The sequence below is a fragment of the Saccopteryx leptura genome, chromosome 4, assembly GCF_036850995.1.
Source record: "Saccopteryx leptura isolate mSacLep1 chromosome 4, mSacLep1_pri_phased_curated, whole genome shotgun sequence".
Lineage (NCBI taxonomy): Eukaryota > Metazoa > Chordata > Mammalia > Chiroptera > Emballonuridae > Saccopteryx > Saccopteryx leptura.
The window spans coordinates 198,044,877-198,063,835 of NC_089506.1; the positions used below are offsets into that span (position 1 = coordinate 198,044,877).

The window sequence follows — 18,959 nt, forward strand, 5'->3', positions numbered from 1 at the left end:
TCATAGAGCATTATTTTGGGTGTGTCTATGACAGCATTTTGGGGTGATATTAACATTTTTTTTCAGTAGCCAGAGTAAAGCAGACTGCCATCCCTAATGTAAGTGGCCCTCATCCAACCAACTGAAGACCTGAACAGAACAAAAAAAACTAAGGAAGAAGGAACTTCTGCTTTAGACTGGAACTTCCACCTTCAACTCTTCCGGTTCGCAAGCCTCAGTCTCAGACTAGAAATGCATCAGCAGCTCTCCCGGGTCTCCAGCTTGTTGACTCCAGATTTTGAAATCTGGAGACTTCTTGACCTCTATAATTATGAGTCGATTGCTCAGAATAAATTTATTTATATATATAAATATAAAAATAAATGTATAATGTATGTATGTGCATATCTATCTATCTATCAGTATATCTGGATATCTAGATATCTATCTATATATCTATATAAAGATATCTATCTGATAGATAGATAGGTAGATAGATAGATGATAGATAGATAGATAGACAGATCAATCTCCTACTGGTTCTGCTTCTCTGGACAACCCTGATTAATATATAGATCCAGGAAGCTCAGGGACCATCTAGCAGGATAAACACACAGAAAAGAAAGAAAATATAAAAACTATACCTAGGCATACCATATTCAGACTACAGAAGATCAAAGATAGGAAAAATATCTTGAAAGAATGCAGAAAAAAAACTCATCTAACCTATAGAGTAGCAAAGATAAGAATTACATCTGACTTCTCTTCAGAAATCATGCAAACAAGTAGAGTGGAAAGACATATTTAAAATGTTAATGGAAAAAATATCACCAAACTATAATTCTGTAGCTGTGAAATTATTCTTCAAAATGAAGGAAAAATATACACTTTCACAAACAAATGTTAATGGAATTTGTTGCCAATAGGTCTGTCTTGCAAAAAATAGTAAAAGAAGTTCTTTAAAGAGAAGGATATTGATACAGGTCAGAAACTTGGATCTACATAATAAAAGGAAGAATATTAGCAAAGGGAAAAGTGAAGGTAAACAGAAACTTATTTTTCTTATTCTTAATTTATCTAATGGGTAAGAGTTTGTTCAAAATAATAATAGAAACAATGCATTTGATTATGTATGCTTATTTATAAGCAAAGTAAATGACAGCAATGATACAAAGGAGAGAGGGAGGAATCAGGAATATTTTGTTACTATAAGGTACTTGCACTATCCATGAGGGGTATAAGTTTATTTGAAAGTGAATGAATTAGCTATGAATATTGCATACTCTAGAACAACCACTAAAAAAGGTTTTGTTTGTTTTTTTTTCAATGTAAAAGGAGGGGAGATAGAGAGATAGACTCCCACATGTGCCCTGACAAGATCCACCTGGCAACCCCCCGTCTGAGGCCAATGCTCTGTCCATCTGGGGCCATGCTCACAACCAAGCTATTTTCAGTGCCTGAGGCAGAGGCTCCACAAAGCCATCCTCAGTGCCTGGGCCAATGAGCTCAAACCATTCAAGCCATGGCTGTGGGAGAGGGAGAGGGAGGGAAAGAGAGAAACAGAGAGAGAAGGGATAGAGGGAGGGGTGGAGAAGCAGATGGTTGCTTCTCCTGTGTGTCCTGACTGGGAATTGAACTTGGGATATCCACATGCCAGGCCAATGCTCTACCACTGAGCCAATAGGTCAGGATGAGATTTAACATTAAAATAAGACACATGGTGTGCGGCTAGGCATATTCCCAGCATGTCTAGGAATGGTGCATGTTCCCCTGGAAATCCAAAAACTGTCCACCCCTAAACCTACCTACCTCCCCACCACCACCCTTTAAGACTTTCCTAATTACTCAGAATCAGGGAGAATGGATTTTTAGTTATCTTTCTCCATTCTTTAGCCAAATAAAGTTTCTGATCTGTTTCACAGAATATTGTCTGTCCTACTAGTGTGAGCAACACCTGGCAGAATGACCACAATCTGGGGTCTCTGACCCACAGGGGTTGCTAACATTATCTTTCATGAAAAAAGAAGGATCACTCAAGAGTGCAGAAGGCAGAGTTAGATTCATGAAGAATAATTCCTAGAATTATTTGTATTTGATTGAGACCTAATCAGAGAATGTCTAACAGTTTCCCAGATGGATTTCAGAATTGATATGGACCAGTGCTTTGTGCTTCCTATCTTCCCTCATTTTACAGGGTATCTGTTACTCTATGCCTGTTCCACAATTGTATGTTGGGGTGTGGGTGGCAGAAATAGAAATGTTACAGATGTTCATATTGAGAGCAATTACGTATAATTAAGGACCTATAGATAAGGAACTACACCCAGGAGCCTCATCCACAAGTAGACCTTTTTTTTTTTTATTTTTTTAAATTTATTCATTTTAGAGAGGAGAGGGAGAGACAGAGAGAGAGAGAGAGAGAGAGAGAGAGAGAGAGAGAGAGGAGAGACAGAGAGAGAGAGAGAGGAGAGACAGAGAGAGAGAAGGGGGGGAGGAGCTGGAAGCATCAACTCCCATATGTGCCTTGACCAGGCAAGCCCAGGGTTTCAAACCGGCGACCTCAGCATTTCCAGGTCGATGCTTTATCCACTGCGCCACCACAGGTCAGGCCACAACTAGATCTTATTTAAATGGTGAGATGCTGGACTTTAAGCTTGCAATAGGGTGAGAGGGGACAGAATACTGTCTGTCCTATTGGTGTGAGCAACACCAGGCAGAATGACCACAATCTGGGGTCTCTGACCCACAGGGGTTGCTAACACTATCTTTCATGAAAAAAGAAGGATCAGATTGGGAAGGGGAGCAGTGTATTTTGCATGTGCAAGGGAAATGAGTCTCTGGCAGCCAGAGGGCAGACAGGCAGGCTGCTTTTAAAATGGTACCCAATGATTCCCAACTCCTGGTTAGTATTTCTTTGTGTAATCCTCTCCCCTTAATTGTGGCTGGACCTAGAATCTTGCTTCTAATCAATATAGCAAAAGTGATACGACATCACTTCCAAGATTAGGTTACAAAATATGTGACTTCCATCTTGCTCACATTCTCTGGCTCTTCTCAGAGTAGAGATTGCATGCTCTGACCATCATTAACCAAAATGTCATTATGTGGTGTATGACTATGTATGAATCTGAGTCTTCTATGAGATCACCTGTATCTTTTGGGCAGACACCTTAACTATGTTCCTGGCAGAGACTGTTATCAGCCTATCCAATATCCAACCTATTCCTCTTAGTTAAAAGAATGCCAACTCTCAGTTGGGCGCATAGTCACTTGGAATAAAGACTACTGTGTATTTCCCCCCACCCCTTTTATATATGGTCATAAGGCTAAGTTAAGTATGGCCAATGGAATGCAAGGAGAAGGGCTACCTGCAAGCTTCTTAATGTCCTAAAAAAGTACTAAATGCCCTTTCTTATTTGCTCACCCTACCCCCACCCTGCTGCTTAGGACATAAATGATACAACTGGTGCTCCAACTTGGACCATGGGGGTGATGGAGCCAAAAGCTGAAGCTGCCTAAACGTCAGATGACTGCAGCGCTTCCGCACCAGCCTTTGAATATGCCTTCTTTTACACAACGGCCACCATTTAGTTTAAATCCATTGTTATTTTGAATCTCTGGTTTTTCTGCAAAGACACCTAATCTAAATTAATAAATGATCTAATACCCAACTTGTACTTTTGCCATCAATTGCATATTCTTTAAAAGTACAAATTGTGCTTTATTAATTTAGATTCTTGTTCTGTTTCTCATTCTTCACTGACATATTTTGAAATACATATTTTCCTCTGCTGTTTTCCTTTGCAACCTGTTTTGCCATCAATTATATTCCTTGTTTATTCAATTAACCTTCTCCAGCTAAGAATTCTCTATTACTTATCTCTTCAATTTAACTTGCAAAAGAAGAATTCATTTCCATATTTCCAAAAGCATTCTTCTTAGGAGATATTGATCAACCACTGGTTTTTACCACCTTCACAAGATTAGTAATCCAAAGTAAGCAGGCTTGTTCTCTGATATTTTCATAGAAAAAAGATGTAATATTTATAAAATTCTTCTGGAATATTTAATCTGAGTTAGTAGAGCTCTGGTAATCCTAATTTGCATGCTATTAATTTTACATGCTGTAGAAGTGATAATAATTTCCATGAATAGAGCCTGTCTTTATCTTAATTTGCTCATAATATTCTTGTTATTCTCAAATTTCAGAATATTTTCAAGTGGATATTTTGTTATCTTTCTCTGTTAATTCTGTAAAATATTATTTAAAAAAATTTTTTAAAGTGAGAGGCAGGGATGCAGAGACAAACTCCTGTGTGTGCCCAGACTGGGATCTACCCCGCAAGCCCCCTATGGGGTGATGCTCTGCCCATCAGAGACAGCTGCCCCATTGCTCGGCAACTGTTTTAGCACCTGAGGTGAGGCCTTAGAGCCATCCTCAGTGCCTGGGGCCATATTGCTCAAACAGTTTGAGCCATGGCTGTAGAAGGGGAGGGGAGGGCAAGGGAGGAGAGGAGAGGAGAGGAGAGGAGAGGAGAGGAGAGGAGAGGAGAGGAGAGGAGAGGAGAGGAGAGGAGAGGAGAGGAGAGGAGAGGAGAGGAGAGGAGAGGAGAGGAGAGGAGAGGAGAGGAGAGGAGAGGAGAGGAGAGGAGAGGAGAGGAGAGGAGAGGAGAGGAGAGGAGAGGAGAGGAGAGGAGAGGAGAGAGGAGAGGAGAGGAGAGGAGAGGAGAGGAGAGGAGAGGAGAGGAGAGAGAGAAGGGAGGTGGAGAAGCAGATGGTCACTTCTTTTGTGTGCCCTGACTGGGAATCAAACCCAGAACTTCCACATGTGGGGCTGAGGTTCTACTGCTGAGCCAACTGGCCAGGACTAAATATTATAAAAAAATTTTAATTTTCAAGTTGAATTTCACTTTGGAAACCAGAAAGAAATTTAATATTCTCAATGTAATAAAAAAAAGTATTCTTTGTACTCCTTAAAAGTATCCTCATTTAAAAAAATTTTTTTTGCATTATTTTCACCCATTTATTTAATCTTTCTTTGTTATGGATCTGACTTCCAGTTTTTTCTTATTAGAAGATTTACTTATTAGTAGCTTTAGAGTTGTCAGTTAAGTTCTTATTCTCTTGTACTTACTCTATAATATTTTTCATTCTAATCTATTTGTGTTTAACAGTTTTATATCCTTTTCTGCTCTAAGAGTAAATAGATAACTCTTCTCTCTCAATTTTGATTGTGATTCATATATTTGTTCTGTTTAAGCATTACCATGATATTATTTTATTTTTTCTGGCTTTCTTTACTAATCCTAGATTACATTTTTCTTTCCCTCATCCTTGATTATACCTTTTTTTATTGCTATTGAAAGTTTTTATTTGTTCCAAATAATTTTATAGTATTTTAATGAGTTTAAAAGCAGAAACAGGCCCTGGTTGGTTTTCTCAGTGGTAGAACATCAGCCCAGCCTGTGGAAGTCCTGGGTTTGATTCCCAATCAAGGCACACAGGAGAGGCGACCATCTGCTTTTTTACCCCTCCCCGTTCTCTCTCTCGCTCTTCCCTTCCTGCAGCCATGGCTGAGTGTGATGACCCTGGAGCTAAAGATGGCTATGTGGAGACTCCACCTCAGGCACTAACAATAGCTCAGTTGCTGAGCAATGACCCTATATGGATGGGCAGAATACCTCCAGTAGGGGGCTTGCTGGATCTGGTCCAGACACATGTGGGTGGCTGTGTCTGTCTCCCTCCTCTCACTTAAAAAAATAAGGCAGAAACAACTCTGTACACTTTAGTAACTTTCTAAATGTTCCCAGATTAGAGATGACTAAAATTACACAAAAATTTAACAATTCATGAGAAAAAATCAATGTAAATAGCTTCAAATTTTACTTCTACTTCTTACTCAAAATATTTGAGAAGCAGGCCTCAGCAGTAGATACCATTCACTAATCAGCAAGATCCTCTTCCATATTCAATCACTTGGAGAATTCTACTCAAATACATCTATTTGTATAAAGTATTTTCCTTAAAATGTATTCTCCATCCACCTTTCTATACAAACATTTCTTGAAAGATAAAGGCAAAAACACATTTTAAAATGCCTTGATTTTTTCCCCCTACTCTTTATTGGTTTGGAAAATTAGGTCAGTGAGTTCTGTTATTTTTTGGAGCCATCATATTTAAGACTACAGCTCAGCCTGACCTGTGGTGGCTCAGTGGGATAAAGCGTTGGCCTGGAACACTGAGATCGCTGGTTTGAAACCCTGGACTTGCCTGGTCAAGGCACATATGGGAGCTGATGCTTCCTGCTCCTCCCCCCTTCTTTCTCTCTCTCTCTCTCTCTCTCTCTCTCTCTCTCTCTCTCCTCTCTAAAAATTGAATAAATAAAGTCTTAAAAAAAAAGAAGACTGCCTGACCAGGCGGTGGCGCAGTGGATAGAGCATCGGACTGGGATGCGGAGGACCCAGGTTCGAGACCCCGAGGTCACCAGCTTGAGCGTGGGCTCATCTGGTTTGAGCAAAAGCTCACCAGCTTAGACCCAAGGTCGCTGGCTCAAGCAAGGGGTTACTCGGTCTGCTGAAGGCCCGCGGTCAAGGCACATATGAGAAGGCAATCAATGAACAACTAAGGTGTTGCAATGAGCAACGAAAAACTAATGATTGATGCTTCTCATCTCTCCGTTCCTGTCTCTCTGTCCCTGTCTATCCCTCACTCTGACTCTGTAAAAAAATAAAATAAAATAAAATAAGTAAGAAATCTTTAAAAAAAAAAAAAAAGAAGACTGAATTTAAAAAAAAGGACTATAACTCAGTTTAATATAAAGTTGAACAAAATGGCTGAGTAATTTACTAAAACAGAACATGGTATTCAAAACATCAAAGTTATAAGGCCAGGTCACTGGAGAAACTAGTGCTACTACTGGACTTGAAATGACTATCTAAAATCTATAGTTGTAATGGAGATATAAAGCTAAATTATCAGCCGGCCAAAGCAATCTGTTTTCATCCCTTTTTTCACTCACTAAATTCTTTGCTTTTATTTTCAATTTTAAAAAGCCTGTCTTATATACACTAGTCTCTAAGGAAGACTCCTTAGACCACCCCAGAATGAGAGTATGCTTTCTTCTACAAAATTCTTTCATAGAAAAACCTATATGCTCACAGGTGTTATCCTACGCCTCCTATTATTCTGTAACTGGAACTGACCAGAGAGGTAAGAAGTGCCAACCAAACTGAAAATAAATGGAAATTACTAAGCAAAGCAAAGAAGAGCTTAACGTTTTTAGTTAACAAGTTAAGGCAGGTGGAACTGTGAAGGTCTTCCTTATTGCTGTCTTCAACTACTTCTGCATATATTCCTGAGCCATCTGGTGGTATTTATAAGCCGTCAAGGATAATTAAATATTGTCAGTATTTTAGAACTAAATAATACTAATTTTATTTTAAACACTTTTTCCAGAATAAAATGTTTATAGGAAGGCAAAAGCACATAGGATGATCAACTCCTATAGTCATGACTCTAACTAACATGGAATATTTATAACTTGGTACTTATTGATGGAATAATTTTATATGTTTCTGCCTTATTCCACAATCAGCTCTTATTTAAGAGCAGGGACTCAGTCTTAAAAGAGGCAGTGCGATCTGGTTTAGCATTTTTTCCCTCATTTCTTTTTTTTACAAACCCTCATGTCAAGGGCTGACTTTCAGTAGATCGCAGCGAGAGAGTTGCTCTGCTACATACGAAGCCCCGACCCAAGTATGATCTAGTTTCGAACAGCCTCGGGCAAGTAGCTCTGCTCTAATCTACTTTATATTGAAATTCTAGGTAAGATGTTGTTTCAAAAAAGAGTTCAAATGTTATTTCATTTTGAAGTTTAAAAAATACTTGTATCCTACTAAAATTAAAAGAACTGACAATACCAAGCGTTGGCAAAGGTTGTGAAGGAACTAGAACAAATTAATGTACAGTGTAGGCATACATGAATGGTACAGCCATACAAGAATTATACAGACACATTGGAAAACAGGAAGTGTCTGTTAAAGATACATAGATCTAGCTCTAGATCAAGATCTAGGTATATAGATATATAAACACATCTTATCCAGCAATTCTACTCATTGGTATATACCCATGAGAAATTAATGCTTATGTTCACCAAAAGTAATATACAAAAATGTTCTTAAGCAACTTTATCCACAATATTTGGAAACTAGAAACACCAAATGACCATTAACGGAACAATGGGTAAATTGTGTTAGGTTTTTAAAAAATACAGTAATGAAAAAGAATGAACTACTGTTTACCATGTTAAATGAATCTCATGTTAAATAAAAGAAGCCAGGTACTAAATAATAGTTATGATTGCATTTATATGATGTTCAAAAACAGCAAGATTGTTCAATCTCATCTCACTTCTGTGATGGAGGATGGAATAATGATTACTTTTGGGTTGAGGAAGTATTGACTAAGAAGGAGCATAAAAGAGCCTCCTAGGTGCTAGCAATTTTCTACATCTTGACATGGATGGTGATTACATAAATGTATACAGATGTAAACACTCATCAAACTGTACACTAAATATTTACACATTTACTACATGTTGTGCCTTAATTTTTACAAACTCATATAAGAGTCTTGAGAATAAGCATTGGAAGTTCTAGTCATGGTTCTGCCATTTGTGATTCCTGGCAAAGCATAGAAACGCACTGAGTGTCCATTTCATATACTAAATGCTACGGTCTCTTTCCCTTCTGAAATACACTAACTTGCCATTTCTATGAATTTCCTTGGTCTTCTTGTTTGACTTAAACATAGTAAGTATATATGCAAAATGATATTTTCCTGCCTTCCACCACATATAACTTGAGCATATCCCTTTAATCCTTACTTGGAAAGACTAGAAGGAAAGGGGTTTAATAAGTTTATTTTATACTAACAGAAGGAACTAGCTTCAGAATCTCTGAGCCAATACAAGCACACAAAGTGAAATACTTACCTAAGAATACAAGTGATTAGAAATAAGTTATGGCCTATTATCTAGAAAAAAAAAACAATAAACCTCAATGATAGTAGCAGGAGCTGTAATTTCATTGAATCAATAAAAATAACCTAGAGCCACTATTATAATGATACCTAATAATTTGTATCAATAACTGAAAGCTAGGTACAGAAAGGTAGTTAGCTGTTCCTTTCAAATTATCTACATGAGGAATCAATATTTACTGTACAAGTTCAATACATTGGAAGCAAATCGAGACATTCCTTGGTAGGGGCAAGCAGAGTACACAGGGGAGCACACTGCTTTTGCTTTTTTTTAAGAGGAGGTATATATTACTTTTATAAATGAAAAAAATTAAAAATAAAATTGTTCTAACATTTCTTCACAAGGAAAAGCTACATGAATTTAACAATACTCTCCTTTTTATTTTTTAAGGATTCTAAATTTAGGTTAATTAGCATGAAAATAACAGGTTTAGATTATTTTACAAAAAGAGCTTGAGCTGCTCAGAAAAAGCAACTGGGCTTGCTGGGGAAAAATAATTCTTTTGAGTACGCACAAAGTAGTCTCTATTTTTATATCCTCACTCTAGATACGTAATCAAGTCAGGCTGTCAGATCAAGTCAGAGTATGCTAGCCATCACTTCATGAGAAAGAGGGGAAAATGCAGAAGTATCCAAATCTAAAAACTTCTTGTATGGATTATGGATTCAGCTTCCAAATTTCAGAGATTCTCTAGCCCACTATAAAAGTCGGAAGATGTATCCATCGGATGACAAAAGAAGCACTGCATGCAATAAAATACTACAGAAAACCCCCCCAAAACAAAACAAAACAAAACAAAAAAACCAACACTAATCCATTGAGACCAAGGCATGGATTTTAATTCTGGCCTTGCCATCTATATTTGAGTAATTCATTTTGATCTTTCTGACTTAGTCTTCCTATCTTTAAAATGAAGAGATTGGGTTAGATAATTTTAGCTTTATTTTATTCTATCACTAAAAAATCCTTAATGCTCAGAATTTACTTTATGCTCACCAACATGGTAGATGCTTTCCCTCAGATTTACCTTAATCTATGCAAAAGTCAATTGAATGATGGGCATTAAAGTCTGGGGTCCATGAAAAAGTCCTCTCGTTGCTATACATTGGGTTTGCCTCCATCAAATGAAAAAGAACCACAATTCGTAAACGTAGTGAAATAATCCATTGCATGGCCTTGGATGGGAACACAGCCAACAAGAAAAGAATGTTTTGCCAAGAGAATTGTTTTGTGACTCAAGGAGAGTCACTGAAACAAGTCTATGTGACCGAAAGCTGTTGCTAGACTCTCTTCTCAGTAAAACATTCTTATAAGATTTTACTGCTCCCTTCAAGGCTATTCCTTGAGATAAAAGAAAGGAATGTTGTGGGAACCATAGAAGCAATAGCAGTTAATGCCTTTTGCTATTGTATTGTTATTAAGCTATCATGCAGATGTAGTCCATGTATTCATAATTAAAGGTTATGCTTGATGCTATGCCAATTTCTAAATAAACAAGCTTTTTGAAATCTTGTGAATAAAAATAGGACATAGCGTGAACTCGGCGCCATTTGCCTGAGCAAGCGGTGGTCCTTTCTAGTTCACAAATATTTTGTCTGCTGATCTCTCTGTCTGCACCCCCGACTCACAACAACACATAAATAAATGAATGAATTTGGTAAAGGAAAGAGGCTATAATGAACTGGCTATAACAAATGTAAAAACCTCATTGATGAAGCTATTATCTGTTCAAGAAAAGGTCTGTAGTTTATATATATATATATATAATATATACCTACACACATATACACAGACTACACACACACACACACACACACACACACGCGTGCGCACACATCTTTACTAGCTGAACAAAGGTTCAAAATAAAAAACATAACATTTACTCACTTTGACAGAGAAACTCCCCCAGCTTTCCCAATCATCTCTTCATGGTGTAATACTGAGTGGTTCCACGGAACATGGAGGAATTTTAAGAGTGTTCTCATCCACCGTTCAGGATGTAAGACAAGCTGTTCATAGTGAACCAACATGCATTTTTTATAGCCAACCTCCATACACTGGTTATACATGGTTTCAATGGCACGATTCCACTTGGTTAAACAGTCCCGGTAGCTGTTCAGGTCAAACCCAGCTATAGTGACTTTTCGAGAAATCATTGAATGTACTGATGCCCGGCCATCTCGGACCATGAGGAGAAATTTGGCATTGGGAAATAACCTAGCAAGGTAAGTTAAGGATTTCAGGGCAAAAGGATCTTTATTACATAAATAAGGAGCTGGCTCCCCATGCTTAACAATGATTTCTAGTAAGAAGGCTTGCATGGCAGAATCCAGAACTTCATCGGTGACACCAGCCTCATCCAGGCGTATTTTTTCTTTACTTGACCGCGACCACATCTGCTTCAGGGCCAAGATTCGGGGAATGACCCTGGTTTCCTCTCCACAGCGAATGTCGGGATGTGCATCTAACATGGCCCTCATGAGCGTGGTTCCACTCCGAGGAACACCTCCAATAAAAATTAAAGGCATATCTTTGTGATAGGCAAAGGTTTTGTTGGCTTTGATGTCCAGGCCAGTTCGCACAGTGGTCTTTATGCTCTCCAATTTGAGGGGCTGACTACGTTCCTCTATTCGGTGATGGCATTCCATGGCGTGTTGGCCCAAGTAAAACACAGTCACAGAACTAATCACCAGACATGCCAATAGTAAGTTCTGCTTCAGTTTTCCAACCATCTTGATGTGGTTATCTTTTTATTAAACAGATATTTTCCTCAAAATGATTTCCAGAAAATATTCAGGCCATGGAGATTTTACTTCAGAAAGATGATCAACACCTAATAGGAAAAGAAAAAAATTATTTTATCATTAAGATTGTTTACAAATTAGTCATCAGTTAACACTGTAACAGGTTAGCTAGAAAGAAGCTAAAGCTGTCTTAGTTGCTTTGATATTCTTAGAACACAAATATATTAAAATGCAAGCAAAAAATCAACATTTCCAATCAGAAACAGCTGCTTAATACAATTCTGAAGCTATGCACAGAATGGAAAGTTAAATAAAACTATTTCTATCAGTGAGTCAAGTGAATATTTAGTATGCCCAAGTATGATATATACTGAGTCTCTAACCCAAGGCTCATCTCTGGTATTTAGATTTGATTCCTCCCCAAGAAATTATTATCTCCACATTCTACTGTAAAGTGAAATTACAGAAGAAATATACAACTTCTAAATCTTTAACACATATTTAGTTTACTCATCCCACAAATTATTTATTTAGGTGCTACAGGCCAGATACTTGGGCTTGGCTGTGGATAAACACTGAAAAGGACAACAGTACAGTGATCCCTGCTCTCATGAAACAAAATCTATAGACAGATATGCAAACAATGACAATAAAATGCAATCAGGGCCTTAGCAGAAATAAGCACAGAGGACAATGGAAGCACAATAAAAAGGAACAAATAGGCCTACCTGAGGAAGTTATAAAGGCCTTACAGAAAACAAGGGAGATGGCTCCTCTAAGCAAAAGAAACTTGTGTGCAAAAGCACAGAATATAGCACAATTAGGGAACAAGAAGTTGGTCAGGAGAGCTGGTGTATAGCATGCAAAGAAAAGTGTGTGTGTGTGTGTGTGTGTAATCTAGCCTTCAGAAGAACAGATAATGTTTGGACACAGGGCATTATAAGCTGAAGATGAGCAAAGTCGTGGACGTGAAAAGCAGAGCATGTACGTAAACATCTACTACATAAAATACACATACTTTTGAACTGCTAGTTTAACTGGACCAAGAATACAAACAGACAGCAATCAGAGTATACATAGACTAAAAATTTACCCTGAATCCTCAGAGGGCAAGCGGGATGATTAATTTTGTGTGTCAATTTGGCTAGGCTATGGCATGCAGTGCTTGGTCAAATTAAAGTCTAGATATTGCTGTGGAGGTATTTTGGGGTATAATTAACAATTAGATCAACAGACTTTGAGTAAAGCAGGTTGCTCTTCAAACTACAAGTGGGCATCATCCAATAACTGAAGTCCTCAAGAGTAAAGACCAGTCCTGAATAAAAAGGAATTCTCCTCAAGACTGCATCTCAGAAACCCTGCCTGAGTTTCTAGCCTGCTGCCGGTGGAGGTCAGACCCAAGGCCAACATCAACACTTACCTGCTGGCTGTTCTATGGATTTTAGAGATGCCAGCATCACAATCACATGAACCAATTCCTTAAAAACTTCTCTATTCTATACATATATAAATACATATATAAATATATCTATATAAACACACACACACACATCCTGACAGTCAGTTTACCTGGGAAAATGATCAAAAGAATACATTCTGAGAGGTAGAGCCTCTAGCTATGGACTAGTGAGAAGGTAATTCTCCCCAAAAATCAATTATAAAGTGGACCAAAATTGACAAAGCAACCCTTTCACAGTCCTCTGGAAATCTACCAGAAGACTACAACAACCCAAGAAGCATTCATGTATGAAAAATTGCTAAATGTTGAATAAGAACAGTGAGAGTCTCTGGCATTCTTGCCTGAAACTATTACCACTTCACCATCCACCCACTCGGTAAGTACAAAGGTTCTGCAGGTCAGGGCAAACCATGACTGGCAGCTTTTGATGAAAGGTAGGTCACAATTCAGAGGGCTGTGCTGTCAGTGTAAGTGATGTTCAGGTAACAGGTGAGCAAGGAGGGGAAACAGCTCTAGTAGGCTAAGGTTGGAGTCATGCTTGGCAAGCTGGTGGCCAATTGGGAGGCTGCACATAGGCAAAGAGGAGACATGAACAGACTGAGGGGAAAGTAAATGTCAGGGCAGATTTGAAAATGGCCTAAACTTGAATGTACTCATCCACCCACACACAGATCCACTGGCAGAGAGGACAAGTCTTACTGATTCAAGATGTTTGAGCATAACCACTGTCCTCTAAACTCCACAGTCAAGGGAAATACCTCTAGAAAGCCATGTTTAAAAAAGCAAAAACAATGTGTGTGTGTGTGTGTGTGTGTGTGTGTGTGTGTGTGTGTGTGTGTGTGTCTGAGCAGCTGCACCAGTACACATTTAGATGAAATGCCCACACTAGGCAGATTTACAGAGACAGAAAGCAGGGGCTGGAAGCAGGAATTTAATAGCACAGAGGCACGAGAGGACTTTATGCAGAGATGAAAATGTTCAAAACCTGAACTGTTCTGATAGAGCTGCAAAACTCTAAAATCTACTAAAAATCATTGAATTGTACCCTAACGATGGGTAAATGTTATGGTATATAAGGTACACTGCAACATGGCCATTTTTTAAAATACTACACTCCCATACCAGATACATTCCCAGAAAAATATTTGGATAGTCTCAGTAGGATACACCAAGATCTGGGTTTTATTTACTTATGTATTCATTCCTTTAGCCACATATCTGAACACATTGTTGTGCCAGGTAGTGTACTTTATTATAAAGCTGCAACAAAGAACCATAAAGTGAGAATAGGTTGAGATTAAAAGATCAACTTAATAAGAAAAGACTACAAAGAAAAAAGCATTAATGAAGATAACTGGTAGCAATGTAGCATTGAAGTATCTATGCAGAAAACTGTATCCATGACATAAAAGATACACTTAAATATCATACCAGATACAAAATATTCACCAATCAAAAGTTAACTTCTGAGTTACTATAGCAGCAACCATAACAACTTCCCATTAAAATACCCCACAATTCCAGCAAAATACATAAAAATACAAAAACTGGAAATATATGATCAATGTATTTCCTTGTCTAGAAACATACTTGTAAATCATTTTAATAGCTGTATAATACTTTACTGAAAGGATCTACCAATGTGTATTTGGCCAATTCACTATAATTTTTAATTTTAATTTTTTTAATTTTCATGACTATAAACAACATTGTGAGAAATATTCTTGTGTACACAAACTTCTTTGCACACACAATTATTTTTTCTTTAAACTAATGGGTTTTTTTTTAAAGACTTTATTCATTTTAGAGAGAGAAGGGAAAGGCAGGAAGCTTCAACTCCCATATGTGCCTTGACCAGGCAAGCCCAGGGTTTTGAACCAGCGACCTCAGCATTCCAGGTTGACGCTTTATCCACTGCGCCACCACAGGTCAGGCCACAATTATTTTCTTAAACTAAAATTTTTTAAGAGGAATTGCTAGATTAACAGGTATGGAATAAGCTTTGCTTTTAAAGCATTTAATATATATTTGATCCATCTTTCTCATACCCTACATCCAAATCTGACAAAAAAAAATTCTATTAGCTCTACCTTCAAAACAGACAAAATCTGACCACTTCTCAACACTTCCACTAGCAATGCTAGCATCTCTCACAAGGATTATTGAAAGGAATTCTACTACTATTCCTGCCCTCTTAGAATCTATTCTCAAATTCAGTAGCTGGAAGGATCTTATGTAAGTCAGAACGTATCATTTGCTCAAAGCCTGGTATTGCTTTTCAAAGTAAGTCTTGAAAAAGTTGATTTTAAGACATCCAACACTAAATCTGTGGTAAACTTCATCCTCTTTTTCTTGATCTTCTTGATCTGTCGAGAAATCTCTATAACCATCAAAAGCAGCACTGAGGTCAGGCTAATATATCATCACCTCAAAACAGAGTTGTTGTTGTTTTTCACTGCTGTTCAAGGGGAAAGTAATTGAGAAGGTACCTCGAACATCAGAGGTTTCATAAGGACTCAAACGAAGACAACTCCCTCTTTATTAAGGGATACTTTAGGGAAAAGAACACCTTCCTGTATTTCCAGGCATACTTGATAATTGTGTCAACACAATTTGGGGTGATTTCTTTCAAGTTTTCATAACTGTTGTATTTTAAATTAAACACTGTCTCCCTCAGCACATTTGCGGGGAGACGGGAGTATGTTCTACAGCCCTTCAACATACTCGAAAGCAAGTATGACAGTGGTCAAAGGCCTTGTACTAAAAAGGAAAAGAACAGGATTTTGGCTTCCCTAGAGATATTCAAATTACTTTTCACTAAGCTTATGAAGTCTAATAGTCTCTCTTTGAATGTTTCTATATATAGACAATCACAGAATCACAGATCATCAGTGCTAAAAGGACTTACAAATCATTTGGTCCAGTGTTCTGATGTTACAGATATACAAACTGAGGTTATCTTTGCCACCACTCAATTTTGCCTATTTTCCAAAGGTCACTTTTCATTTTATCATGTTTTTATCATGTTTTTACTTTCTCCAAAAGATTTAAAATTCCTGAAGCTCACAGATCTTGTCTATGTCCTTGTCCACTACACACCATGCTTAGCATAGCACCAGATCACCAGGTCCTTCGAGAAGTGTCAGTACACTAACCAAACTGAGAAGTATGTTTCTCTAGAAGAAAGACGCTGTGGAGCTTGTGGTCTCCTCTCACCCCTTGACACTGATTCTTCTCAGTATCTTGAAAACATTAACCCTGTAATTTAAGAAGTACTGTACAGGAAAAGCTGGTCTGACCATTACATTACCCTTATATATTCAATTACTATGCACATGTGTGCACACGTGCGCGCGCACGCGCGCGCGCGCACACACACACACACACACACACACACGGGCCTCTTTCCATTACCTTAAACTCCATTTCACTGTATTTTCAGACAAGCAGTATCAATATTTTCTCTGCTGGGACATTTACAGATGTGAGGCTGAGCTAAAGGGAAATACTACAGAGTTTAGTCTCGTTTTTTTCTCCAGGGGAAAGAAAACGCATTGAAACACTGCAACAAACATATCTGAGAAATCACTATTAATAGCATTGCTCTTTCCCAGCAAGCCAAAGAAAAGGCTCCCAGAAATGATGCTCTACAGAAGAGATTGCTAACATTACACTTCCACACTTACATCTTTGCAAATTTTATAAAGATATCTAGTAAAAAACACTACCATTCAACAAAAGTAGGGATACAGGCCCTGGCCCATTGGCTCAGTGGTAGAGCACCAGCAGGGGTGTAGATGTCCTAGGATGGATTCCCAGTCAGGGCACACAGGAGAAGCGAACATCTGCTTCTCCGCCCCTTCTCCTCCTCTCTTTCTCTTTCTTTCTCTCTCTCTCTCCTGCAGCATGGCTGGATTGATTCCAGTGAGTTGGCCCTGGATGCTGAGGATGGCTCAGTGGCCTCAGGCACTAAAAATAGCTCGGTTGCCAAACAATGGAGAAATGCCCCAGATGGTTAGAGCACCCCTCCATAGGAGGCTTGCCAGGAGGATTGCAGTTGGGCACATGTGGGTGTCTGTCTCTCTGCCTCCCCTGCTCTCATTTAATTAAAAAAAAGTAGGGGTACAGAGTTTGGTACTTAGTAAGACCATATGCACCACCCAGTGCATACACACAGGTCCAGGCACATGCATTCATGAACGCATGCATCACACTAGGCTTTTATAATCATGAAAGTGGCCATGTGCTAGGTCCAAAGACATGCTGGATAAATGTTCCTGCAAAAGATAAATTATAGGAATGTAATGATCCCTAAAAACTTTCTTTTGTTAATCATTAGCTCCTTGCTTCCCATGTCTATTCATGATACCAACTTATATGGCAAATAGCAACAACTAATGTCAATTTGCCTGCTGTCTAAAGTCCGATCTAAAGGGTTGGGCAGGCCTTGGCCGGTTGGCTCAGTGGTAGAGCGTCAGCCTGGCGTGCAGGAGTCCTGGGTTCGATTCCCGGCCAGGGCACACAGGAGAAGCACCCATCTGCTTCTCCACCCCTCCCCCTCTCTGTCTCTCTCTTCTCCTCCCGCAGCCAGGGCTCCATTGGAGCAAGGTTGGCCCGGCACTGAGGATGGCTCTGTGGCCTCTGCCTCAGGCGCTAGAATGGCTCTGGTTGCAACAGAGCAACGCCCCAGATGGGCAGAGCATCGCCCCCTGGTGGGCATGCTGGGTGGATCCTGGTCGGGCGCATGCAGGAGTCTGTCTGACTGCCTCCCTGTTTCCAACTTCAGAAAAATACCAAAAAAATTAAAAAATTAAAAAAAATAAAGGGTTGGGCAAAAGTAGGTTTACAGTTTGTATGAAAAAATTACATTAATAAATAACACAAGAATAAACTCTGTGTTTCGTGTACTCACAACTGTAAACTGTAAATCTACTTTTGCCCCACACTCTATAGCTGGTTTCTCTATTCACTTCTTATTTTTTAGAGAAATGAAAAATAATTGTATCATGTGCTCAAACCTGCCAATTAATGTGTAGAGAGGTTAATATGATATGAATGATAGCTTTGCCAATCAGTCAAAACTTCAAATAAACCCACTGTTGTAAGATCAATACTATGTTAGCTCTTAATCAGAGCACAAACATGGGAACATCTTTTTCTAGCTACACATTGGAGGTGGGCACTAGAACCATTGACAATAAATGGCAAATGGCAAGAAAACTATGTTTTACACAGCTGATGAGCTAAGGGAATCAGCTAGGACACACCTTCTTCAAGAAGAAGTATACTGCCCTGGCCGGTTGGCTCAGCGGTAGAGCGTCGGCCTGGCGTGCAGGGGACCCGGGTTCGATTCCCGGCCAGGGCACATAGGAGAAGCGCCCATTTGCTTCTCCACCCCCACCCCCTCCTTCTCTCTTCCCCTCCCGCAGCCAAGGCTCCATTGGAGCAAAGATGGCCCGGGTGCTGGGGATGGCTCCTTGGCCTCTGCCCCAGGTGCTAGAGTGGCTCTGGTCGCGGCAGAGCGACGCCCCGGAGGGGCAGAGCATCGCCCCCTGGTGGGCAGAGCGTGGCCCCTGGTGGGCATGCCGGGTGGATCCCGGTTGGGCACATGCGGGAATCTGTCTGACTGTCTCTCCCCGTTTCCAGCTTAAAAAAAAAAAAAAAAAAAAAAAAAAAAAAGAAGAAGTATACCGGGATTTCGTTTTCAACAAACCCCATGGTCAGGAGGGAAGAG

The 18,959-nt window shown here is 39.1% G+C and overlaps 1 protein-coding gene across 1 annotated transcript in view; it reads right to left on the reverse strand.

Moving 5' to 3' along the window:
- Nucleotides 1–18,959, reverse strand: part of TPST1 (tyrosylprotein sulfotransferase 1) — a 107,488-nt gene that overhangs the window by 55,934 nt on the left and 32,595 nt on the right. Inside the window, exon 2 of the mRNA XM_066382480.1 lies at nucleotides 10,910–11,855. Within this exon, the coding sequence (XP_066238577.1) occupies nucleotides 10,910–11,754 (845 nt within the window). The 5' untranslated portion in view covers nucleotides 11,755–11,855. The remainder of the gene's footprint in view (nucleotides 1–10,909; nucleotides 11,856–18,959) is intronic.